The sequence below is a fragment of the Colobus angolensis genome, unplaced genomic scaffold (genome assembly GCF_000951035.1).
Source record: "Colobus angolensis palliatus isolate OR3802 unplaced genomic scaffold, Cang.pa_1.0 Scaffold181, whole genome shotgun sequence".
Taxonomy (NCBI): Eukaryota; Metazoa; Chordata; class Mammalia; order Primates; family Cercopithecidae; genus Colobus; species Colobus angolensis.
Window position 1 is genome coordinate 4,282,028 of NW_012114944.1, and position 25,667 is coordinate 4,307,694.

General features: G+C 47.4%; 1 protein-coding gene across 1 annotated transcript in view; it reads right to left on the reverse strand.

Annotated features, from left to right (window-relative positions):
- GABBR2 (gamma-aminobutyric acid (GABA) B receptor, 2) overlaps window positions 1–25,661 on the reverse strand; it is a 424,424-nt gene extending 398,763 nt beyond the window's left edge. The window contains exon 1 of the mRNA XM_011939489.1: window positions 25,490–25,661. Within this exon, the coding sequence (XP_011794879.1) occupies window positions 25,490–25,636 (147 nt within the window). The 5' untranslated portion in view covers window positions 25,637–25,661. The remainder of the gene's footprint in view (window positions 1–25,489) is intronic.
- Window positions 25,662–25,667: the final 6 nt, after the last annotated feature.

Below are 25,667 nucleotides of genomic sequence, written 5' to 3' on the forward strand. Positions count from 1 at the left end.
GGTCGAATTTGAGAATTGCTTCCACACATGAATCCGTAAAGCCCTTGTGGTTTTACCATCCAGCAAATCTCTCCCAGGCTGGGCTGAAAGGCATTCTTTTAGGGTAATTTTCCTAAGATATTTACAATTAATAATTCCATTTAAGCCTTTTATCTTTCTTTTAAAAAATTTTTATTTATTTTTTAGAGATGGGGTTTTGCTTTGTCACCCAGGCGAGAGTTGAACACCTGAGCTCAAGTCATCCTCCTGCCTCAGCCTCCCAAAGTGCTGGGATGACATGCTTGAGTTACCCGAGTGGCAAGTGAAAAAGCTGGAAAAAATATTTACCACACACATGAGATAGGAGATGGATTTTACCATCTTTTTTTTTTTTTTTTGAGAGGTTTGCTTTGTCACCCAGGCGAGACTGCAGTGGCGTGATCACAGCTCACTGCAACTTCTGCCTCCTGGGTTCAAGCAATTCTCATGCCTCAGCCTCCCGAGTGGCTGGGACTACAGGCACCAGCCACCATGCCCAGCTAATTTTTGTATTTTTAGTAGAGACGGTTTCGCCATGTTGAACAAGCCAGTCTTGAACTCCTGACCTCAGGTGATCTACCGCCTCAGCCTCCCAAAGTGCTGGAATAACAGACGTGAGCCACCATGGCACCTGGACTGATTTTACCATTCTTAATACATAAAGCAGTTTCACAAATCAGCAAGAAAGAGCTACCCATATTTTAAAAAATAAGCAAGAGATACAAGTCAATTCACTAAAAATGAAAGACCCATTACACATTTAAATACATTCAACCTTTCTGATAAACAAAGAAATGCAAAATAAAAGTTGATCAACTGCCCAATTGACAGAGCTTTTGATTTTTTTTTTTTTTTTAGAAATAATCCTCAGTCCTGTGCTCTAGGAAAGGGTCTATGCACCCACTGCTGTCCCAGGACAGCTCAGCAGGAAGTACAGTGTTGGATTCCAGTGCAAGTCCTGCAGTGGGCTCAGGGGACTTCTTCCCGCCTATGCCATTGCCCAGCTCTGAGGTCTTGGGCAAGTTACTAAACCTCTCTCTTCCCCACCCCCAGCCCCAAGACGGAGTCTTGCTCTATCGCTCAGGCTAGAGTACAGTGGCACAATCTCAGCTCACTGAAACATCCACCTCCCGAATTCAATCGATTCTCCTGTCTCAACCTCCTTAGTAGCTGAGATTACAGGCATGCACCGCCAGGCCTGGCTAGTTTTTGTATTTTTAGTAGAGACAGGGTTTCACCATGTTGGTCAGGCTGGGCTCGAACTCCTGACCTCAAATGATCCGCCCACCTCGGCCTCCCAAAGTGCTGGGATTATAAGTGTGAGCCATTGCGCCCAGCCCAAGTTACTAAATCTCTCTAAGCCTCTGATGTTTTATCTTGAAAGAGGGATAATAATAGCTCCTACCTATGCTATGAAAATTAAACGAGATCATGCATGTAAAAACCCATAGTAAGCTCTCTACAAATGGCCGAGATGACTACGTGTTAAAATACTTAAATTTTGCATCCCCTTTGGCCCAGCCAATCTTAGTTTCTAAGAAACTAATCGTGGGGATGCGCATCTATTTTGTTTCAGGGCTGTATGCGGCAGCCTTGTTTAGAAGAGAAAAAAAAAAAAACAACTAGGAACAACCTGCTGGTTCAACAACAGAAAATTATCCGAATAAATTATGGCCTAGTGGAATTTCGGGAAGCCACTTAAAAATATGCAGTAGAGACTCTGGCAGAGCCAGAAAACTCTTCAAGATATACAGTAAAAGTAAAAAAGAAGAATGCATTTTACCACAGTAAAAAAAAAAAAAAAAAAAAAAAATTGGTGGTGGGGGGTAGGACTCAAGTAACAAGCAGCAGATGATCGGAAGTCTATTTTTTCTAAGTCTGATGAAATCACCATGGTATCAACAGTGATTGTGTTAGATAGTCAGGTTATGAGTGCTTTGAATTTTCCTCTCTTTATTTGCATTTTCCAAATTTTCTACAATAAACATAAATTACTTCTATAATAAGATAAAAACACTACTAGTTATCTTTTTTAAAATGCAAACTCTCCAAATACGAAAATAGGACTTTATTGTTAGGATGATTTTTCAGAAGATGCAAATGTCCTTGTAAGTATGCATTTCCCTTCCCAGCTGGGAAAGGTCCAACCATCAGTGGTGATGGATTCCATCGGCACGATATTGGCTATAATCCAAAGTCCAACCAGAACTGCTCATGATACTCAACGATATCTATCAATTCCTTGGTACATTCTGGAAAGGGGGCTTGTGATTCCAAGATAATGTATCTATCCTAAAACATCAAAACCAAATATTGTGCGATACTCTACAGTAACGTTTCTCAAAGGCACAGTGAAAGCAACATCTATGGTAGAGATAAACTTTGCCCCGTCCAAAGCTTCTCTTATTACGGATCTGTATTTCATCAGCGCAGTGGCCTCTGCTTGAATTCCCTGCCTCAATGATGGAATTCTGGGCTTTCCTCAAGGCCAGCTGCTGCATCACCACCTCCTCCCAAAACTGCCCTGATAATAAAGGTAGAATGAAGCATTGATGTGATGGTTAATATTGAGGGTCAACTTGATTGGATTAAAGGATGCAAAGTATTGTTCCTGGGTGTGTCTGTGGGGGTGTTGCCAAGGAGATTAACATTTAAGTCAGTGGACTAGGTTAGGCAGACCCACCCTCAATCTGGGTGGGCACCATCTAATCAGCTGCCAGCACATCTAGGATAAAAGCAGGCAGAGGAACGTGGAAGGACTAGACTGGCTGAGTCTTCTGGCCTCCATCTTTCTCCCGTGCTGGATGCTTCCTGCCCTAGAACATCGGACTCCACGTTTTTCAGCTTTTGGACTTTAGGACCTACACCAGTGGTTTGCCAGGGGCTCTCAAGTCTTCGACCACAGACTGAAAGCTGCACTGTCGGCTTCCCTCCTTTTGAGATTTGGGGACACGGACTGGCTTCCATGCTCCTCAGCTTGCAGATGGCCTGTTATGGGACTTCATCTTGTGATCATGAAAGCCAACAGTCCTTAATAAACCCCCCTTCATACATACATTTATCCTATTAGTCCTGAACCCTCTAGAGTTCTCTAGAGAACTCTAATACACTTGTTGAATGAATAAGGGCATGAATGATGCTTCAAGCCCTCAGTGCACACCTTCTGATTTAAATTATGAATTATTTCTTTCAGGTGTCTATCTCCCCACTAGAGTATGAACTCCAAATGGGCAGGTCTTCTGTTTCTGCATTCTTGGATCTCTTCGTCCCATGACAAACAGTGTCTCCTTGATTATAGTTTTTGATTTTATTTATTGTATTTTTAAAGATAGGATCTTGCTCTGTTGCCCAGGCTGGAGTGCAATGGCACGATCACAGTTCACTGTACTCTCAAAGTCCCAATCTCAAGAGATCCTCCTATATCAGCCTCCCAAGTAGCTGGGACTACAGCCACATACCATCATCCCCAGCTAATTTTTGTTTTAAGAGATGTGGTCTCACTCTGTTGCTCAGGCTGTTCTCAAACTCCTGGCCTCAAGCAATCCTCCCGCCTTGGCCTCACAAGGTATCGGGATTACAGGTGTGAGCCACTGCACCTAGCCTTGACTAAACTTTAGTTAGCCTCCTCTGATCCTCTTCCCAGCTAGGCCTTGACCTTTGGGCTTCCATGTCTTTGCATCATCCAGTTTTACCAAGATCCGTGTGAAGCTGTCTTAGGTAGAATCCTTCACCCTTGATACCTGATCAAATTCCTCGTCCCCCACCAGCTCCAGATGATGTCTGATCTCCCCAGCTGTCCTGCCTTCACCAAGAACCCTGTCTAGTTGGTTCAGCCAGAATCGTCCCTTACCCCTGACATTTCCTCAGAATAATTTCCCATCCCTCCCAACCTGCTCTTGGGGTATGGCTCGCCACTGGTTCATGCTGTATTCGGAACTGAACCCAGTTCTATCTGCACTGGAGTCTCTTTTCCTCTATTGTAATAGTCCCTGGATAAAATCTGTTTTTTGTTTTGTTTTGGAGACAGTCTTACTCTGTCACCCAGGCTAGTGTGCAGTGGGGTGATCTTGGCTCACTGCAACTTCCACCTACCAGGTTCAAGCGATTCTCCTGCCTCAGCCTCTTGAGTAGCTGGGATTATAGGCATGCACCACCACACCCAGCTAGCTAATTATTGTATTTTTAGTAAAGATGGGGTTTCACCATGTTGACCAGGCTGGTCTTGAACTCCTGACCTCCAGTGGTCCACCCATCTCGGCCTCCCAAAGTGCTGGGATTACAGGCGTGCCACTGCACTGGGCCTAAAATCTATTTTTACCTTTTTAACTTCTCTCTGGCTCTGGTTTTCTTTAACAGCCACAAACCCTGCCCCTTGTCCAGGGCTCCCAGCTCAGTGAAGGGTCCAGCATCCACACAGCTCTGGCTCCTTGCTTCCTCCTCGTCATCCCCACAACCCATTAACCAAACACAAGGGTGTCCACGACAGCCCTCCGAGCTCTGCCTCTCCCCAGCCCTGTACCTCCAGCACAGCCCAGACCACCCTTCCTCAGCAGTCAGTGCTTCTCAAACAAGACAAAGATCCTCCCTTAACATACATGTCTGACCTTCCCCGGCACTTTAACCTGGTTTTCTGCCCTGCCTAAACCCACAGACTTCCTTGTCCTCTTGGCCCTCTCCTGCTGAGGGCTGTCAAAGGCGGCCAGATCTAGACAGGAGTTAAAGCAGCGCAAACAAATTTTATTCAGGATGTTATTGCAACTGGGGGCAAGAGACCTCAGTCTAGATGCGGATTCAGTTCTAAGCACAATCAGGGCATGTGGGGATTTATAGCCAAGGGGCAGGGTGGGAGGTCACTGGATGGAACATTACTATGAGGAAATGTTAGGTGTAAGGGGGGATTCTGGCTGAATCAACTAGACAGGATTCTTGCTGAAGTCAGGCCAGGGAGATCAGATGTCACCTGGGGCTGGTGAAGGATGAGGAATTTGATCAGATATCAGGGGTGATCAGATATTGAGGGTGGGGAATTTTCGCTCCACTGACTTAGCAGGATTCTTGCTAAAATTGGGTGATGCAAAGATGGACACAGAAGCCCAAAGGTCAGGGCCTAGCTGAGAAGAGGATCAGAGGAGCCTGACTAAAGTTTGGTCAAGGAGAGACTCTGTCGAGGCCAGAGGGCTGTTTCCTGCCCTGCTTCTCTCTGGGCCTGCTCTGGGACCTGCTACCCCAACCCCTGCTGTGTTCTCCAGCTCCTGACTCTGAGGCTGCCCACCTTGCAGTGACTGGATTTCCCACAACCCAGTCTGGCACCATTCTACAGGGGCTTGGCACCACCCACACAGAATGTAGCAAGCTTATCGGCTCCACAGGACAGGGGCAATGCTTGGGACCACCTACCAACGCCCAACATAGTGCCTGGCACACAGAGGTCTTATAATAAACATCTATAGAAAGGAGGGTAAACGAGAGGGATCTAAGATGAATCCAAAGCTACCAATGGAAGTGTTTTTCTCTCATCTCTGGGTGTGTTCAATGGTCTCATGGGATCACCTTCCCCAGCACATGCCCCTAAGGACATCCCTTCTCAGCAGACCTGGGGGCCCCAGCCTGCCAGGGTAGTCTGAATTTACATGAACACATACACTGAGCAGCAGATCTCAGCTCCCCTGCCCTCCAGAGATCATAATGAGTCATGGTCAACAAGGGCCTCTGCCTCTTTCACACCTACTCCCTCTAAGGCTCATTGACTTTGTCTTGTCCTTAAGCAGTTGGTTTTCTGAAACCAAGTGTCCGATGACGCAGTGAATCCTGAAAAAAGAATCTTGGAATCCTGGAGCAATGGGGTGAATGTAACAAGAGGAAATTTGTTTTTTGGCTCTGCCACCTCAAATATTTGCTAATCCTCCTATCTTGGCATCATCAGCAAAATTTGATCAGTATGACTTTTATGACCTTATCCAAATCACTAATTTAAGAAAGAATATGTGGTTTCATATATATATCATCTCCAGGCAAAGAACAGAGTCCCATGGACAACCACCACAGATTGCTTGCAAATGAACATCTTTTGGGTTTGGAGTTTCAACAATTAACAGGTGTGCCTAAATAGACCATCTTTATCTCATTGAAAAATCATTAGTTTTGTCAAATATCTTCATGGAATTCACATTTGTTAGGACCCAGCTCCCTGATCTAATCAGTCTAGTAATTTTCTCAACAAAGAAAGGGTGGTCAGTCCTGCAGGCCTTGCTCTAAATGAACCCAGGGTGACGCCAGTGATCATCACTTCCTCTCTTAATTGTTCAAACCACCCTCTGAGCATCCACGTTGGAATCACAGCTGGTTATAGTTCCCACCAACCTCCATATCACACTTGTGCAGGCCTCTGTGGACAGCTGGGAGGGGCGTGCCAGGGAAGGGTCCTGGCCAGGTGAGCCAGGCAACACGAGGAGCACCTGCTGGTTCTAGAAGGGGAGAGTGCAAAGCATGATGGAGATGAGAAGAAAGAGCCCGATCTGAGCCAGATGTTGGTGTTGCCCTCACTGTCTCAGAAAGGGAAAGCATGTTCAGGACAGATAAACCAAAGGCAAGGGCAAACTTCTGAAGGAGGTCACCACCCTCATGAGACTCCGGTTCTAGTCCTAGCCCTATGTCATCCTATTGTGTGGCTTTAGCAAGTCAAGCCTCTCTCCTTCTCTGGGCCTCAGTTTTCTCCTGTGTAAAATGGAGCTAACAATCAGATTATCTGTGGAAAGGCAGGCAACTGTATCAGTTGATTTCTTGAGGTCCCTTTGAACGCCAGACACAAGACAGTAGTGCATAATGTTTAGGGATGTGGGCCCTGGAACCAGACTGCCTCAGTTTGAATTCCAGCTTACAAGACATATCACTTTAGGCAGGTTATTGAACCTCTCTGTGCCTCAGTTTTCTCATCTGAAAAATGGGGGCAATAAGAATGCTTACCTCATAGGGCCTTGGTGAGAAGTAGGTGATTTACTACCTATAAAGTCCTTAGAAGAGGCTAAGACTGGGAAATGTGTTCACTTTGACGATGCTGACGGTGCTAATAGCAGGATATGCTGCATTCTCGCTTAGACAAGCTCATGCCTGTGCCTAGTGCATGTAGACAATAAGCCAGGATTCCCACATTCCAGGTTTCTGAAGGATCTTGTATAGCTCCAAACAAGAGGAGCTGGACTGCAGAAAGCAGCTTTTGCAGCTAGTAAAATAGCCAGGATCGTCCTCTATCCCCGACATCTCTTTGCCCAGTTTTTCTTCAAAAGAGTCAAAATGATAGGGTTTATGGCACGGTTGTGCTCTTCCTAACACTATTATGTCAGTTATCATTACATACACCATACAAAGATCTGAACGCTTTTAAATTGGCTTCTTATACACATCCAAACCACACAAGAAACTCTTTTCAAGATATATTTGTTTGTTTGTTCAGGTGGGCCTTAAATCTACTCTGACATTCTGACTTCTGACTTCTGACTATAGAGAATGAAAGAATTCAACTGTCCATTTTCTTCCTGCAAAGTGACTTAAAAACAAAAATAGATAGCTCAATCTTTCCATCTACTGCCCTATTTCCTCCTAAAACCAAAATGAGACCTACTTTTGTCCCCATTATCGTTGCAACACTGCTTCTTCTGCAGCTTCCATGATTTCCTCCTTCACATGTTCAGACACCTATCACAGCAGGGCTCTCACGGAAACACTCAGCAATCCCAGATATGCCTTTCTTGACTTTAGTCAAAGACTTTCCAGTGTCATTATCTAATTAAAGCATAAAATCACCCTGAGAGAGCTTGGAGCAAGTACCTTTCCCCATTTTACAGGTGAAACGGAGTCTCAGAGAACCCAAATTTCAGGAATCAGGACCAAGTCTTCCAAGATCCAAACCTGTATTCTGAACACATCCTTCCTTTGCCTTGGGCTCCCACAAAGCCATTACAGCTGCTTTGCTAAATACCTAAAACTGATTTATTTTTGGTAAAAATCCAATTTCATCTTTATACATCAGCTTCTTTATCAGTGGTTGTGAGAAAACCACTGTATTGCTCTGGTCAGAATCTCTTCCATCCAAATGTGTAGAGAAGGAATAGCCCACCCATCTCTGCCCAAGGAGGAAGTCCTGTTTGGTAGCAAGCACTGGAACCTGGCAGGTCTCAGAAGGAAAGCCATTCTGCATCCCAGCTGGGAACCAAGATGGTGATCCTCTCAAGAGGGGCTGATTAATCCCTAGAATCCAGAATGACAGTGGCCCCCGGAGTGCTGCTGTCCAAACCCAGGACGTAGCCCATCAGGGAATAAAGGAGAAACCCAACCCAGGCCAGATATCCTACCACATTCCAACAGAGACAGGTCTTAGGGACCAACACTGTGTGTGCACCTGTGTCAAAAGGACAACTTCCTCTGCACCCAGACTGGCCGCCCATCAGCCCGAGGGACAGCCTGGGGAAGTCAGCACCAGTCTTCTGCACTGTGACTGCACAGCCAGGCCTGCCAACCTGGCCTCTCACTGCTGAGTTCCATGACAGTTATACCAGCACAGATCACTGCTACTCACTGCTTCCCTTCATCAAGAATGCCATTAAGAGAAACGTAAAGCTGATTGCATCTACTATGTCCACCTACAGACCCAACTTAGAGTAAGCTTTAAAAATCCCTCGTGGGCCTTCTTCAAGACCCTGAGTCATTTTTCGATTGTTAAAATTAGAATGATCTCAGGGCAGACTCACTCCCAAATCTAAGTGATGTCAAACAAGGATGGGTCCCATTCCCATTCAGTGTTATCAGGCATCCGCGGAGTGCCTAGCTCCAGCTGGGGTGTTTGGGAATACATACTCTCACCCTAGCCTCACGGACAAACCCTGCAAGGCAGGTAAACTCATCTCCCTGTTGCACAAGGGGAATGACAGGCTCGATGAGTTACAGGGCTTGTCAACCACAGGAAGTGACAAAGCCAGGGTTTAACTCCAAGTCAGCCTCATCCACCTTTCTTCTCCTGTGCCCTAGTCCTTGCAGTGTCCCTGGAGGTGACCTTGCCCAGCTCTCAGGTGACTAGGGGCGTGTTCTCCAGCTTTGGCCAACAGGAAACTCTGCTGACAGCAAGGCTAGAAGCCAGGACCTTGCGGAGGCCCTCGGCGAGCACTGATTGATTAAAAAATGTGCTTTCAGACACTGCGGGCCCAAAGGTGACTGTTTCCCAGGCCTTTCAGCTCTCTGTCCACAGTGTCTCTTGCAGTCAGTCACCTATGTGCTGGCCACATCTGAATGGCTCAGCATTATCCCCTCAAAGTCCTACCTTCCAAGCTTTGCTCACACAATTCCTTCCTACCACAGGGTTCTTCCCATATCTTCTACCTCCTGTCCTTCAAGGCCAGCTCAAAGGTCGCTTGCGGTGAAAGGCCCTTCCAGGTTCCACCCTGTGAGAATTCAATTCACCACCTCCTCTTTGTGCTGCTGGAGTTCTTACCGGAGCCTCTGCTAAGAGGATCTTCAAATCTTCCTCAGAGCATTTTTGTATTTGACACTATTATGGCGCTTACTATGTATCAGGCAGTGGTTGAAGTCTTCAGCCGTCACTGATAACTATCAGTTTTGGTAGCTGTCCTATGAAGCAGGTACTATTATTATTACCCCATTGTACAGAGAAGAACACTGAGGCACAGGGAGATAAAGTGGCTTGCCCAGAACTAACACAGCTAGTAAGTGCTCTTACCAGGGTCACTTGCTTGCATGTGAGTGGCCTACATTGTCCTGTGAGCTCCCTAAGAGCAGAGGTCACACCCGAGTCAAGTTTGGATCCTGGCAGGAGGCGGGTGCTCTGAGCTTGCTCCTGAATGGAACTCAGTGTCCAGCATGAGGTCGCCTCCCCTGTGTGGCAAGCTGTGGATATTAGTCCACCCAACATCCAGCCAGTCTGAGCGCCTCCCTGGGCCACCTTTAGAGTCTTTCTTGAGGTGCTTAGGAGGATGAAATAGAAAGTACATTCTCGTCCATGAAGCCAACAGTGCCTACACATACAGTTCACAATCTATAACCTTCCACTCTCTCCAGGGCTTGGCCTCAGGGCCTTCGGGAACAGCCATGATAGGTGACTCCCAGGAGTCTGGCTGGATCCTGGGACCCCAAACAAGAGAGCAGGACCACAGACCCCATCTGGCTGGACTGTAGCATGCCTTGTGAGCCCAAGGGCACTGGGCTCAGAGTCAGGCTGACTTAGACTCGCTGCCTCACCCCAGCTTACAATGCAGAGCTGCAGTTTCCCCAGGTATGAATGGGACTAAGGAGAAGAATTCTTCTCTTGTTGTTTAATTGTTAAAATAATACCAACAATTAAACAATGAGAATTACAAATGCTGTGCAGTGCTAGAGTTGACTACTTCTTCCAAATGCATCATTCAGTAACACCCTAGTAACAGAAGAACCATTTTATAAGAACTAAATGAGACATCAACCGCCCTTCAGACTTTACCAAGTCGATACAAATGACATATTCCTTGGAATGCTCAAAGAAGAGATGGGGGTAGGGCAGTCTGGGCTTTCTCTCAGCAACACTTGGCCCAGTTCTCCCTCGACCCCCGGCGTGGCCTATGTTGATAGATTAGCGAGTCTTCCTCACCCGGACACCTCAAGGTTCCTCAATCCCAGGCTCTAAGCCAGGCCTGGCTGCCACCCTTGGCTCCCTTCAGCTCTGCCTTGCTGCCATGGCCTCTTCAGAAGCCTGAGGTCTCCTCTGAAACCAGGATGAGGCCCTGACCCCTGAGGAGGCCAATCTTGGGACACAGGCCTCCTTCTCCAGGGCCACCCACTCAGGGCCAAAACAGAAACTGAAGGTTTCAGTCCCAGGCATTGAGCACTTTCCATGTGCACTGATCCACACAGACGCCATCCCCAGGGGCCCCTCCATGATGTCAGGTGGTAGCAGGGGACTCCAGTATCAGCTATATCTCTAAACTAGCCTTGCCCTCAGCAGCCCATGCTCTGGCCCCCACTCAAAGCAAGGTCTCCCTTGCAGATCATTTTGCCTTTCCTTCCAGCAGGCCCCACTACATCCTAACAATTTCAACCCCAGAGGCCAAGAGTCACCTTTATTCCTTTCCCTCCCAGAGGACCCCCCGTTCCTTAGACAAAGTGGCCATTGGTCCTCAGTGACTTTAAAGCTTCCTAAGGGGAGGGGCTTTAGAATGTCACCTGAATACAGAGCCAGACCAGAGCTCAGAGCTGACCCTGGGCTTCTCCAGCTCGCAAGTTTTAAGCTCTTTCTACTACACCTTGCCACTAGCCAGGTGCACATATGAAAGCAACCACATCAGTGCCCAGTGCATAGTAGGGATTCAATAAGGACCTGTCCCTGTCATTTTTTTTTCTCCATTATAGACACAAAGTTGGAATTAGGGCCTTCCAGGCCACAGCACACAGAGAATTCTGAGTAGCCAGGTCAAAGCCAATCTGATGGTTAAAAACCCAGTGTCCACAGGAGCCTGGCTGCTCTCCTTTTGAGGAGGAGGTAGCCAGCTAGCAACTGTTGCCCCCAAACTCTTAAGCCAGACTCAACATTTCCACACTGCCTGGCCCAGAACCCTGAGATCTCCACCAAATACTTGTACATCTGCTTGGAGAAGTCAAAGCTCTTTCTGGAGAAAATGAAAACAGCCCAGCACACTGGCATTCCAGCCGCCCACTCCTGGGCTGTAGTGGACTGGCCCAGTCTGGGTATTTCATATTTTAAGCTAGTGGGCTAGGCTCTCCCCCAGCCACCCAACTAGCAACCCCGATGATTTGAGGTCTAGGCCCCCACTGATGGCCAGGATCCCAAATTGATGCTTACAGAAGACAGCCCTCACTAACCTTCATGCCTCCAAGTTTCTGCCCTGAGACCCCCTGATCAATACCCTGGTGGTGGATGGCCTTGGGCCTGACACCTGCCAAAAACAGATGACTGGCTTTTGAAGGCATTTAACAGTTGAAAGGAAACACGTTAACTACCTCTTGTTCTAGATTCTTCGGTAAGACAGCCTGCTAGGGTCACAAAACCTCGGTCCCCTGAAGAACTGCTTTCAGAGTGTTACAATCTAATACTGTGTCCTCCTTTATTCAGGGGTTAAATGAATCACTCACATGAATGACATTGCTGTGTCTTCTATAAAGTTGTTATTGGAAATATCCAATGGTCCTGAGAGATTGACCCAGAATTAATTACTCTTTGTGTTTAGTTTCAGGCATATTTTATATCTGCACCACTTTACGGTTTCCTAAAGTCCTTTCACATTCTTATATCTCTCCCTTCCTCTCTCTCTCTTTCTCTGATCTCTACAATAACTCTATGAAAAAGCAGAGCAGACCTTACTATTCTCATTTTATAGGTGATAAAACTAAGGTGCAGAGAAGTTAAATGATTAGCTCAAGGTCACCCATTAGAGAGTGTCGGCATTGGGTCACCCATGGAGAATCCAGAGCTCTTTCCACTGAACCGCCCTATCTCTAACCTAAAAGATTTGTCTCTGGAGCCTAAAAGGAACTGTGTCCTCATCACACAGGAACATCGGAGCATCTCTGTCCTGCCTTCAAATCCAGTGTTCAACGGGAACAATCCATTCCTCACCAGATGCCTGATAACATCTTCTCTCTCTGTTCCACTTAGGGGCCCAGTTGTGATTTGTATCCAAAATTGTTCTGTTTTACCTTGTGTTTAGCACCACTCACGCGAAATGCATTTGTAATGTGCCAGGGGCCGTGCTGGGTGCTCCAGACACAGAGACCTTCATTCACTCACAAATATTCTGGAGGACCTGCAGGCTCTGTCCTGGGCTTGGGGGCACAGCAGACACCAAACAGATGCTGTGCCTGTCCTCATGGGCTGGCCCAGCTCATAGCCTGGCGGGGCAGTGGACAATGACAAGTAGTGATTATAAAGCAGAGTTATAAAGACTTCACTGGGGAGGGACACCAGCCCCAAGGGCCAGTGGAGGGTTCACCACTGAGCTTTCGGTGCACCTCAAATCCTTCCAGAAATGGATGGGGCTTAAAAACACCCCCTAACTGAAAAACCCTATTCAATGAAGCTCAGGCACAGACCACAGCTTCTTCACTGGCCTCAAACGCACAATCCCCCACTGAAATAAGAACCAGTTTTTATGCAACTACATAGCATTTCACATTGTCATATGCATTATAATAAAATGATAACAGTGAAACTTAGTATAAAATCTACTCATTGTGGATCTCTGTGCTCAATGTTTTACATGAATGCTCCAAGTCAACCCTCAAAATAACTCTCTGAGAGAATATCATCCCATCTTATGGTCAAGGACACTGGGGCTCGGGGACAGGCAGTGTCAGCACGCACACACAGGCTGACTGATGCGCAATGTCTTTCTACAGCATCCAGCTGTCTCCCCCACACCCCACAGGCATTGAAAACAAAAACTAGCATGCCGTTTATAAACGTCAAGATTGGCCTCAGAATCCTCCAGCCGTCACTCAGTCTCCAAATAGTTACCGAGCACCTAGTATGTGTTAGAAAGTGTGCTGGACATTACGGTGAGCCAAAACAAACCAGTTCTTGCACTCATGGGGTTCACAGTCCCCTTGTGGAGCAGGAGGGAGACCAATAGGGATCAAATAATCCAACAAAAGTTAACTTGTGGCTATGATAAGCACTAGAAAGGAAAGTTCATGGTGCTTAGAGAAAACATGATAGGGGATTTTGCCTAATCGGGGAGGACAGAGAATGCACACCTGATCTAGGATTTAAAGGACGAAGAAAGGTGGCAAGAGCATTCCAGGCCATAGTAACAGCTCATGCAAAAGTCCTGTGCAGGAAGGAGCACACTCACCCAAGACACAGAAAGGACCATGCGACTGGGCCTAAGGAAGAGAGGGAGAGTGCTCAGCAGCAATGCTGGGAGTGGGCAGGGCAGACTCCAGAGGGCCTGCAAGGCTGTGGGAGAAGCTGTGTTCCCATCCCAAGAACAATGGTGAGTCCCTGCATGGTATCAAGCTGGGAGGCCGCTGGACTGGATTGCGGGGTCAGTGGTCTTAATTGTCTTCTCTACCCGGGGGCGCCCACCCACACCATCACACTCCTCATGCTTCATGGGAACGATCCCTGGGCCTTCTCCCCCATGTGCCTTTGAAAGCACAGCTATTTTGGAGTTATCTCCATATGCTGTGTAACAAACCCAGAGCCTGGCACCAAGTAGGTGCTTAGCAAGTATAGCCTAAATTCATAAAAGAAGCACCACTATTACCCTTGAGATGATCCGAGTCTATCAGGAGACACAACCAGACATAAACACTGCCACCCTGAGTAAACACAACCGAAGGTGACAAGTTCTGGAAATGACAAGTTCTCCAGGTGCCAGGGGATAGAGAGCAGATCTGTGTGAGTCAGGTGTGTAGACAGACACACTTAAAGTGAGTAGAGAGTGCAGGGTTGGCTGTGTATGACTGAGTGGGTGGACAGAGAAATGGGAGAGGGTGGGGTTGAATCCCAGAGAGAGGCAAGCAGTTGGGGGTGAAATTTGCAAGCGAAAAAAAAAAAGCATTGCCGCTTGCTTTTATTAGAGGAAAAAAACTTGCCGCTTGCTTTTATGGGAGGAGAATAACTATACGAAGATGTTGGTTTACTCAGAGCATAAGCTACAGAGACCAAAGTCAGACCACCCAGATTCAAATCCCAGCTCCACAGCTGGTTGTTGCGATGTTAAATAAGTCACATAAGCTCTCTAAGCCTCATCTGTAAAATGCAGACAATAAGAGTAAGGACCTCATAGGACTGTAGTGAAGACTAAATGAATGAATGCTGCAAAGCACTGACATAGGTGCTGACATATGGTAAGTACTGGATAAAGGTGAGCTACTGTTGTTCTAGTTTCTTTTTCTTCATCTACCCACCTGCAACTAAATGTTCCCATTTCCTTTTCCTTTGTTTATGACCATGAGATTTAGAAGCTCTCCACAGGCTTCCCAGTTTCTAGAATTCCTAGAGTCCAGGAAGGACCTCTAAGGTTAGTTGGGCTCCAGAGGATGCTTTGTGGAGTGACAACCAAGCTGACTCTCCCATCAAAGCCAAGGCACTCTTTCAGCTGAACTCGGTGGGGGGCATTCGCACAGGTTCTGGTCATCTGCCCCAGAGCGAGCATGTGGGTCCCCATCAGCCAGTTACATCCCTGAAATAATTCTGGGCATTTTTCAGAAAGGCTTCAGTGAATGGTAGTTCTAGAAACAAGACGATTTGGATAATATAGTGATGATTATCATAAGTATGGCCGTTGCTTTCAAAATCAGTTTTCTCTGAACAAAGTCAAGTGGATCATAAGAAGAATGTGAAAATATCATTTTTCTCTGTGCCACCTCCTGACCCTGCACCATGAGAGTAGCAATAATGCATCACTCCACAAAGTCCTTCTTTGGCTAGATTTTTTCTGAACAGTGACTGATGATGTCCTTGCCAAATGGCAGGAGAAGGAGGGGGGGAGTCTGCTTCCGCCAGCAGCTGTGGAACATGGACATTGATGAAGACAGATGGGTCCACTCACTCAACACTTTGGATCTACCACTAATTTTCTAGATGACAATGACACTTCATCCTTCCAGCAATGTAGACTACTCTAAAAAAATCAGAAAAGTAGAAAATTGGCAAAAGAATGCCCCGATCAGCCCAAAAAAGTGTTCAATGTTCATTCACACAGCCAAGAATTTTCAGACTCTTAAACCCCAGCTCATAACCAATGTACTCTTACTTTACTCACAATTCTTTTTTTAAATTTTTCATTATTATTATTATTTTGAGACAGAGTCTCGCTCTGTCACCCAGGCTGGAGAGCAGTGGTATGATCTCGGCTCACTGCAACCTCCACCTCCCAGGTTCAAGTGATTTTCCTGCCTCAGCCTCCTGAGTAGCTGGGATTACAGGTGCGCGCCACCACACCCGGCTAATTTTTGTATTTTTAGTAGAGATGGAATTTCTCATGTTGTCAGGCTGGTCTCGAACTCCTAACCTCGTGATTCACACGCCTCGGCCTCCCAAAGTGCTGGGATTACAGGCATGAGCCACTGCACCTGGCTTTTACTCACAATTCTAACAAACTTGGTTATCTAGTTTGGGGTCCAGACCTATTCTGTCACCATCAGGGAGACGGTCCCTTTCAAGCTGAACATACCCAGTTCCTGAGTCATCCTGGCCACCGTAGAAGAATAAAGAGCAGAAGCTTCTGGCCCAGGAGCAGGGAGCCTGGAAGAAGCCTTGCTATTAGGGGATTCCAGAGAATATCTTTTCTCACTATACCCAGATCTGCACTGGACCACCTGACTCACCAAGGCTGATGAACTGGCTTCATTCCCACAATTTCTACTAGGACCAGAGCCCAGTCTAGCCTCCTTTGGCTCTCATGCTCTCTGGAGGTGAGAGTGAGATATCAGAACATGTTTCCTAAGTCCTCCGTCCACTGGTTAGTGTACTGCTCCAATAAACTGACCTCCTAAAACCATAATGCTTCTCAGAAGCTGGAAAGTATTTATTTCCTAGGTTTTGATGTACCTTGGAGGATGCTGCATGTATTTGTCAGAGGAGAAGAGAATGACATCAGCTTTGCACAAAATCTTCTATTGGAACATCCAAGCACCCTTTCCCCTTTTTACACCACAACTACACAGCCCCCAAAAGCACTAAATAAGAACGCGAAAGAATGAATAAAGAACAAGCAGAAAGCTCACCCCCACACGGCTTGGCATACAAAGCACTTCCTCCATTTGTTAAAACTCTGCCCATTAATCCTCTTAGAACTGGAGAGCTGGAATCCAGGCTTTTAGATCTATTTGTTCGATAAATATTTATTGAGCTCCTGCTCTGTGCCTGGCCCTGATATAGTGCCTAGGGGGACCACAGAGGAGCCAGACACACCCAGTGCCTGCCCTTTTGGTGCTAACTGTGGAGCAGGGATCCTCGATTAGTGCTGCAATTCACAGAGAACAGCAAAGACTTCCCTGCAGTCTCAGCAACTAACCCAGCACCAAACCCAGATGCTGACCCTATCTGGGGCTCATACACCCATGGTTTCAGCCTGGCTCCTCTGTGTATCCCTGGAAAGCCAGGTACAGACAGGAAGGCATTTCACCAGCCTCACTGTGCACTGTTACATAACGCTAGAGAAGAAGAAGAAAAGAAAGTAATAGATAGAATGCAGCTGCTCACTGGGCAAACCATGCCATTTAATTTCCTCACCTTCCTAAAACCAAAATAAGTAACAAAAAACGTTAGAGATAAGAAGTCACTTACATTTTACTCCCCAACAACATGGCGGATAACCAACCAGGTGCCTGGAGAAGGGGAATGCCTTCCCTTCCCCCACATCCTCTGCTAACCCCTCCTGTGGCTGGGCTATGCCACGTGTAATTGTTTTTGTCTATCTTGACCACCTGTTGAACAGTGAGCTCCTCAAGGGCAGGATCTGTGTTTCATCCATCTCTGTATCCCAGAGCCTAGAATAGGGCCAGGTGTAGTAAGTAGTAAGGCACTGTAGAAGAAACAGGCAGTGCCTGTGGCAGCCAACCAGGTAGGCCCCACCCTCCTTTGAAGAGAGAACCTACAGGAGGAGATGCAATCAGCTAATGGTCATCAGCTGCAGCACCTTTAAGACCTGCTACAGCCTTCAAGCTAAGAGCAAAAATCTCCCACGGCGGACCTCAGCCAATCACTGAGTTGGGTGGGGATTCTAGAGCCTGGCTCATTGTGTCTGATAGGAAAGTCCTGTAATGGGCAATCTTGGCTCTGGAGCTCTTCCTACCCAACTCTCCTTCCTTCTGCCTCTCCTTCCACAGGTGTCAGAACAGCATCATGGACAGAGCATTTCCCTACCTATTCTTATCTTTCACAGGGATGGCTTCCAAGATCTCTTATGCTTACAAGTCTATCTTGGCATTTCCTTCCTGAAGGACCCCAAATGACAAGTGTCCACCCAGTGGAGGAGAGCCACTCAGGACGACCTCTGACACACACTGGACTTTCTGTGGGCAATGAATAATCTTAGTGTGTTAAGCAATGGAGATTTCAGGATTTGTTCGTTAATGCAGCACAGCTTCATCTACCCTAACTAACAAAAGACATATATCCTAGATATTGTCTCTTTAGTACCCCTGTTGCATTGTTATCTTGCACTTCCAGCTTGCTAATTTCCCTGCTGAGATCTCAGATTTCTGTATGAAGAAGTTGATGTTACTCTGCCCACAGGGAGGGAAAGCCAAATATAAAAAGAAGGTCCCTTTAAAGATAAAGTTAGCATGCTAACATTCTTAGCCCAATACCAAACACTAAACAGGCCCTTAGTGTATTAGTTCCACCCAGCACCCCAACTCATTCTTTAAAAAGGAATTTGGGGACAGAGAAGGTATGTCCATGGATGCCTGGCTAGGTCTGAGGAATTTCTGGGGTGTTCATATTGCCCTCATATTGGGGAGCTCGGGGGTTGGTGCTGGTAGGCACATGCAGAGGGCAGCTACAGCTCAGCAGTTCGCTTAGCCCTGATATGTAGCACCACCTCAGTCCTTAAATGAGGGAGGAAGATCCTGGGGAAGAGATAAGACCAACCATCCCAGGGGGTGTTAACTCAGAAAGCAGACTCGAATAGATGCACCTCCAGTTTAGCTCCTCACCATTTACTCATGCAGGCTGCTCATTAAGCCCCATAAGGTCCTGAGGGTTGAGACTGACCCTACCCTCAAGAGCTGCCAGCCAGTAGGGGAGAAAGCAACAAACACAGCTATGACACAGGCAGAAGGAAAGACACGCCGGGAGTCACACATGAGGCCTTAGTGTCTGCACCCTCTTCTAGCCAGCATGCCTTCTCTGCAACACAGCATCAGAAAACAAGGGTCCCGTCACACTGCTCTGTATTTACTTTGGGCTTTGAGCTGCCCCACCCATTACACTTATTCCTTGTCACAGTCCTGGGAGGTCAGCACAATGATCCCCAGACTGTACAGAAAGAATAACAATGGGAACAACAGAACGGCGATATTTCCTGAGCACTCACAGTGTACCGAGCACTGATTGGATTATGGCACCTGGATCATCTCATTTGTCCCTTATGCACCTGATAAGGCAGTTGGTATATCAGCCCCATTTCATCGATGAAGAAACTGAGGCAAACGGACCTCACCAAGGTCACCAAGCAGGTGAGTGGTGCCCAAATGAGGATACAAACCCAGTTCTCCTGACCCTAGGTCCAGGGCTCATTGGACAGGTGTGAGGTGAGCACGTGGCCTCACCCCTGCAGGGACCCTCTCTCCTTGTTCCCCTATGGCACATCTAATTCCAGTGACTGTTCTGCCAATGACACACACCCCTTCCCCAGACATTGGTTCCCTCTCTGTTGCCCCTCCTGCCCTGTCTGGTCTCAGTGCTGCCCATTCTTCACAACACCCCCTCCTGCCTCCCTGTCTCCATTCAGGCCCCATCATCACTCCCTTCAACTGTTACAGTAACTTCCCAGCCCCTCCGACTCCAGGCTCATTCTGTCTCCAGTCCAGCCTCTTCATGCCCACCAGCCTTGACAGGATTCACACCCATGTTCAAAGACATCACACGGCTCCTTGCAGCTCCAGATTAAAGTCTTGACATATTAAACCTCCAGATTAAACCTTCTTGACATAGCATTCAAAGCTGTCCACACCCAGCACCAGCCACCTTTCCCTCTACAAACCCTGCATTTGGGTGAAAACATCAGTGCTCTCCAAACACACTGCACACTTTTTTGCTTCCATTTTTGATCTTGGAGACCCTTCCTGGTATCCAATGACCGTTTCCCAGAGCCTCTGCCCCTCTTTGTCAACTTTATATTCACTCTTCCAGGCTTATCTTCTCCAGGAGGCCTCTCTGGACCTATGTGATCTTCCCTTTCTCTTAATGCCCCTGGCTTCTATTGTTTCTTTCTTCAATTTAGCACTCCCCAGCTGCCTGCCTTTGTGGCTATTTGTGATCAGACTCACTAGCATACAAACCCTTAATGGCCTCTGATTTCCTTGGAGGAATCACCTCTCCCCCACTCTGTGTTCAGGTGGTTGGGTGAAGCTGACCTCACCTCCCTCTCTCATCGTGAAAGGAGGGCAGAAGTTCTAGGCCTGGCTCGTCAGGGTCATGTGACTTGTTCGTGGATAAACACATGACCCAATTCAAGCCAATGAAATATAAGCTGGAGACTTTTGCTAAAACAGTTGGGAAAGCAACACTCTTCTTACTGGAGTTTCTAAGCTGGAAGTGTGTAAACCTGCAGCTTCTAGAGGCCATCTGTGCCACCACATGGGGAGAGGCTGCCTGACAGTGAAGCCAGCACAGAAGAAATCAAAGCCAAGAGGCAGCGAGGAAGACATTTTTAAAGATATCATTTGGGCCCCTGGATTTGGCCATGCCTGCATACAGCACACCTTAGGTTTTTTCAGTTATATGAACCTGTTAAAGTTGGGTTTCTGTCATTTGCAACAAGAGTACTAAACAACACACTCACTAAGAGCCAGGCAGCATGCTGGGCAGTGGGGGTGCAGCTGCAAAGAAGATGTAAGCCTGAATCTGAAATTTCTCACATTCTTTTTAAAATTTTAAAATTTTGTTTTATTTTTGAGACAGAGTCTTGCTCTGTTGCACAGGCTAGAGTGCAGCAGCACAATCACAGCTCACTGTAGCCTTTACCTCCTACGCTCTAGCAATCCTCCTGCCTCAACCTCCCTTGTAGCTGGGATCACAGGCGCATATCACCATGTCGGGCTAATTTTTTATTTTATGTAGAGACAGGGTCTCCCTATGTTGCCCCAGGCTGGTCTTGAACTCCTTGGCCTCAAGCAATCCTCTCACCTCAGCCCCCCAAAAATGCTGGGATTACAGGCATGAGCCACCACACTCAGCCTATCTTTTTATTTTTTAGTAAAATAAAAAAACGTTTATTTTTTAATAAAATAAAAAAATATATTTTATTGTACTGAGATTTAATTAACTATATTGAGATTTAATACAGTTAAACCTGTACTGAGATTTAATTATCTTATACGCTTTAAAGGGGTGATGTTTTATCTATATATATAAAGTGTATAATTCCATGGCTTTTAGTATATTCACAGAATTATGCAACCATCTCCACTATCATTTTCTACCTTGCATTAGAAATGATGAATGCGTTCTTGCCCTGTTCTCTATTCACCAGCTGTCTCTCTCAAACCCAGGGCTTTGTTCTACACTTTTCTGCAGCATCAACAGCTCCAGTACGTGCTCAGTAAACACCTGCTGAGCTGTACTCAGACCTTTTTGGGAAGCACAGCCTCAATTCAACAGTCCTTTAAATCCTTTCTAAAGCATGGTGAATAAGGGGAAAGATCTTTGGCAAAGCCACTCAAGAAAAAAGACAAGCTAACCAATCACTGGGATTTCTACATTAGATCTTGGCATCAGGTGGTCTTTCTGACAGTTTCACCCCTAGACTGGGCTTCTTGGCTCCCTGAACTTTCTCTAAGTTTATTATTGAATGATTTAAGATAGTAACATGTGGGAAAACATATAAGTCCAATAATAGGGGAATGATTAAATACGTATGGTACACCCACAGGATAGAGTAGTATACAGCCACCAAAAATCATCTTTACAAGGAGGATTTGAGGACATGGGGAAAACCCATGATACAACATTAACTGAAGGAAAAAAACATAAAATAGTATATGGAGTATGATACATAAAATAGTAAAAAATGACAACTGGAAGGGAATGATGCTAATTATTAGATGTTATTATTTTTGTACAGATGGATTATGGGCAATTATTTTTCTTTATGCTTCTCTGTAATTTTCAGCTTTTCCACAATGAATGTTAATCAAATTGGAAAAAAAAAAACATTATCTTTAACTCATTCCTTGGCTATTATTTTATTTTATTAGTGTGGCTACCAAAGAATAAGAAACAACCACATGGAGACAGGAAGACAGGAAGATCACTTGAACCCAGGAGTTCAAGGCTGCAGTGAGCTATGATGTACCACTGCAGTCTCACTTGGGCAAGAGAATGAGACCCCCCAACTCTTTCAAATTAAAAAAAAAAGGCATTTTCTCTCAGAGTTTTTAGATCAAACATTAAGTAATATGGTATATTTACCTTTTTACCTTGACTGCCAGGAAGCTCAGAGCTAAAATATAATACTCAATGCAATAACAAATTTAGCCCGGGTTCTTGGTATAGTAACTTCTATGTTTCTACATAGTTTCTGGTGCTTTCTTTTATCTGTATTTTCCATTGTCTTGCTTGTTCAAATCCTCATTGGAATATATAAACAAATATTTGCTGAAGCCATTTGGTGTTACACCAGAGAAGCAGACGTTCTGATAGACAGGTATTCTGTTTGGCTGTTTCATTTTTACCAAAACACATGGCATTGAGTGGGGTTTTGAAAATCTACCACTATTCTACTTACAGAAGAGAGTCAATCTGGATGTAGGAGGCTCCTTTATTGAGACAGATTGTCCCCAGTGACCAGATTAACCCATTCCTTGCTAAATCTCCATCTCTCTGCAGACCATATGGATAAAAGTCCATACTGGTGCCCATAGTCACTGGCCATTGAGGCCACTGATTGACAGCAAATGTCAGCAAATCCAGCCAAAATCTGTTCACTCATCCACCCTGTGTTCAAGTCTACAAACAATGTGACACAGCCTGCAAATAATTAGGCAGTGTCCACAAAGACAGTCAATCTGAATAAACTAGACCCTAAACACTCTAACACTGGCCACAAACACTCTTTAGATTGCTCTGGATTTTGCTGCAAATTACCTAGACTGATGCTTCCTTCACTCTGGCTCAGGGAGAAAGCACCTCTACTTTAAAGACAAGGCCACTTGTGAATTCACAGGAAATAAAAATGAAGGAAGGAGTCTGAGCACGGTGGCTCATGCCTGTAATCCCAGCACTTTGGGAGGCAGAGGCGGGCAGATCAGCTGAGGTCAGGAGTTCGAGACCAGCCTGACCAACATGGAGAAACCCCATCTCTACTAAAAATACAAAATTAGGTGGGCATGGTGGCACATGCCTGTAATCCTAGCTACATGGGAGGCTGAGGTAGGAGAATCACTTGACCCCAGGAGGTGGAGGTTGCAGTGAGCCAAGATCACGCCAATGCACTCCAGCCTGGACAACAAGAGCAAAACTCCATCTCAAAAAAAAAAAAAGGTGGAGGAAGAGGAGGAAGGGAGGCAGGAAACATTTATTTAGTGCTTACAGCATGCCAGAGCATCTTCTACCCTGGCTTGTTATCTTCCTTAAGCTGCGTGTCACCTGCAGAGTACACATAATATTCCCACCTAGGCTTAGAGAGATTAAATACCCAGCACAAGGTCATCCAGGGTGGAAAGTAACTAGTTTCTCACTAAAACCCAGGCTTCACCTACCCCAAAGCCCTGACTCTGGACCCCTTCAAAAGGCTAGAGACACTTCTCTGTTTGCACAAGCTGAAATTATCTTCTGTCTTCCTTCCCACTGTTTTCTAAATATTCCCACGAATTGAAGAGTCTTCTGACTGCCTCATCCTCTTGACTTTGGGTCCTCTCACTCAGAAAGTCATCAAGACACACTTGAAAAATAAAATCTAAAGGCTTCAACCCACACCCTGAAACGAAGCACCCATCTCTTTGCTGCCACAAACAGGCCAGTATGAAATCTCTTTCAGGGCAGCTTTGTAAAGGGAAGAAACTGATGATGAAAACATTATGCAGCTGACAATACTTGGTGATGATGCAAGCAGGGCTGCCCTATCTAAAAATGTGTTTGTCCCCAAAAGACCGGCTTTGCAGTGACCCCTCCAGAAGAATATGTGCGGTAGCAACAGAGAAACTGTCAAGAAGATATGCCTCCGTGTAACTGCATTGCTCTCTCCATTTATGTGTGCCAGACAAGTACCCCCACAGAACTTGAGATGCTCGGGCAAAGACGAGGGCGACAGGAATGTCATTCGGAAATGATTTCACACCGGGTTAGCCCTGCACAGCCAGCCAGCTTGCATCCTCCGGGGCAAAGGACGCCTCTCCGCCTGCAGCAGCCTGCGCGCACCGCTGCCAACTGCCACCGGTTCCTTCACCTTTTATTTACAGCGCAGAGCAAGCTGGTTCACCGGTGAAGCCGGGGAGGCAGGGACTAAGATACAATCTAGATTCTGCTCTTTCTCTGGGGACATAAACAGGGTCCGACCAAGGAGGAGGGGAAGCCCAGATTGCACCACCAGAGCGGTAGCACGACCCTCCCCACAAAAGGGTTCTGCACCTGGACTCCAGCAGAAGCGCCTGGAGAGTCCCAGGATGCCAGGGTCAAGCCCAGCGCCTTGGCCCCGCTCCGCGCGGTGGAAGAGGCGCCAACCGAGCGTACTGCACAGGAAATCACTGCCCCCTTCAGGCCGCGTCTCAAACGCTGCGGCCGGAGCACAGGGGCTCGCTCAGTCTGGAAAAACTCGCAAACCCGACCTTGCGCGGCCAGCGATCGCTCCTCCAGACCTGCTCGGCACGCTCCAGCCCTGGGCTGGCGGTGAAGGTCCGCTCTGGGGCTTCAGGCAGAACCCAAACCTAGGGCGTGGGGAGGGGTGTTGGGATGGAAAGCCCTTGGCTCTCTGGCTCCGCTCAGGACTGCTCTCCAAGTCCGTGCTCGGGCTACTAGGTAGGATGCTTCAAGCCTGAGCCGGGAGAAACTGCCTGCAACCGCCCGGCCAACAGCAGCGGCGCGGCCAGACACCACTGCACTTCCGGGACGAGAACTGCCAGGGCACTTTCTGAGCAACTAACCCGAGGCTGGGGTCTCCTGAAATCGCTCTGGCCACAGGCAGCGCCGGGCGCGTCCAGGCAGAAGCGCTGCAGAGCTGGTGGCCCCACACCTGCCAGCGCCGTGCGGGCTCAGAGCTGCTGGCGCGCACCAGGCGCTCAGCCACGTTGCACGCTCAAGCCCCTTGGGTTCCGGAGCCTTCTGGACCTGAAAGCGCGGCTCGGCTTCCCTGGGGGCCTGTGAGCGGGCCCGCGGCCCCTCCGGCCCTGGGTGGCCCAGTTTACAGTCAACGAGCCTGTTCCTCCCACTCGCACCTCGCAGCCCCATGAGCGGGACCTGGATAGGGGCAGTCAATGTAGGCCTTTGGGGGTCCAGCCCCCACCTTCTCCACTCCTTTTTCTCAGGTCAAAAGAGACCCCAGTCTTCTATCCCACCCCCACCCCTCCCCCCACACACATACACCCATAAGACCAGAGGAGGGGGTGCTCGGCAAATGTTACCAGCTGTGCCAGCCAAGCCCAGCAGGACCGCGGGGGGTGAGCACTGGGCACCAGCCCTCTGTGCCCTCGGCAGACGCGGGCCGGTCAATCGGGGCTCTGACCAAAGGCCAGAGGTTGCCCCTGTCCAAACCACCCACCCCACTGCCCCCCGAAGCCCCGACGGCACGGGCAGCCTGACACTCACCTCGGTGTCATAGAGCCGCAGGTCGAGGAAGTAGGGGCGCAGGAGTGACTCGTTGCGGATCTGCTCGATAGCCAGTTCCACGGCGGGGAGCACACCGCGCCCGATGCTGCCCTTGGCCACCTCCTTGGTGAGCGGCATGAGGCCCATGATGGAGAGCGGCGGGCTGCTGGGCGGCGGC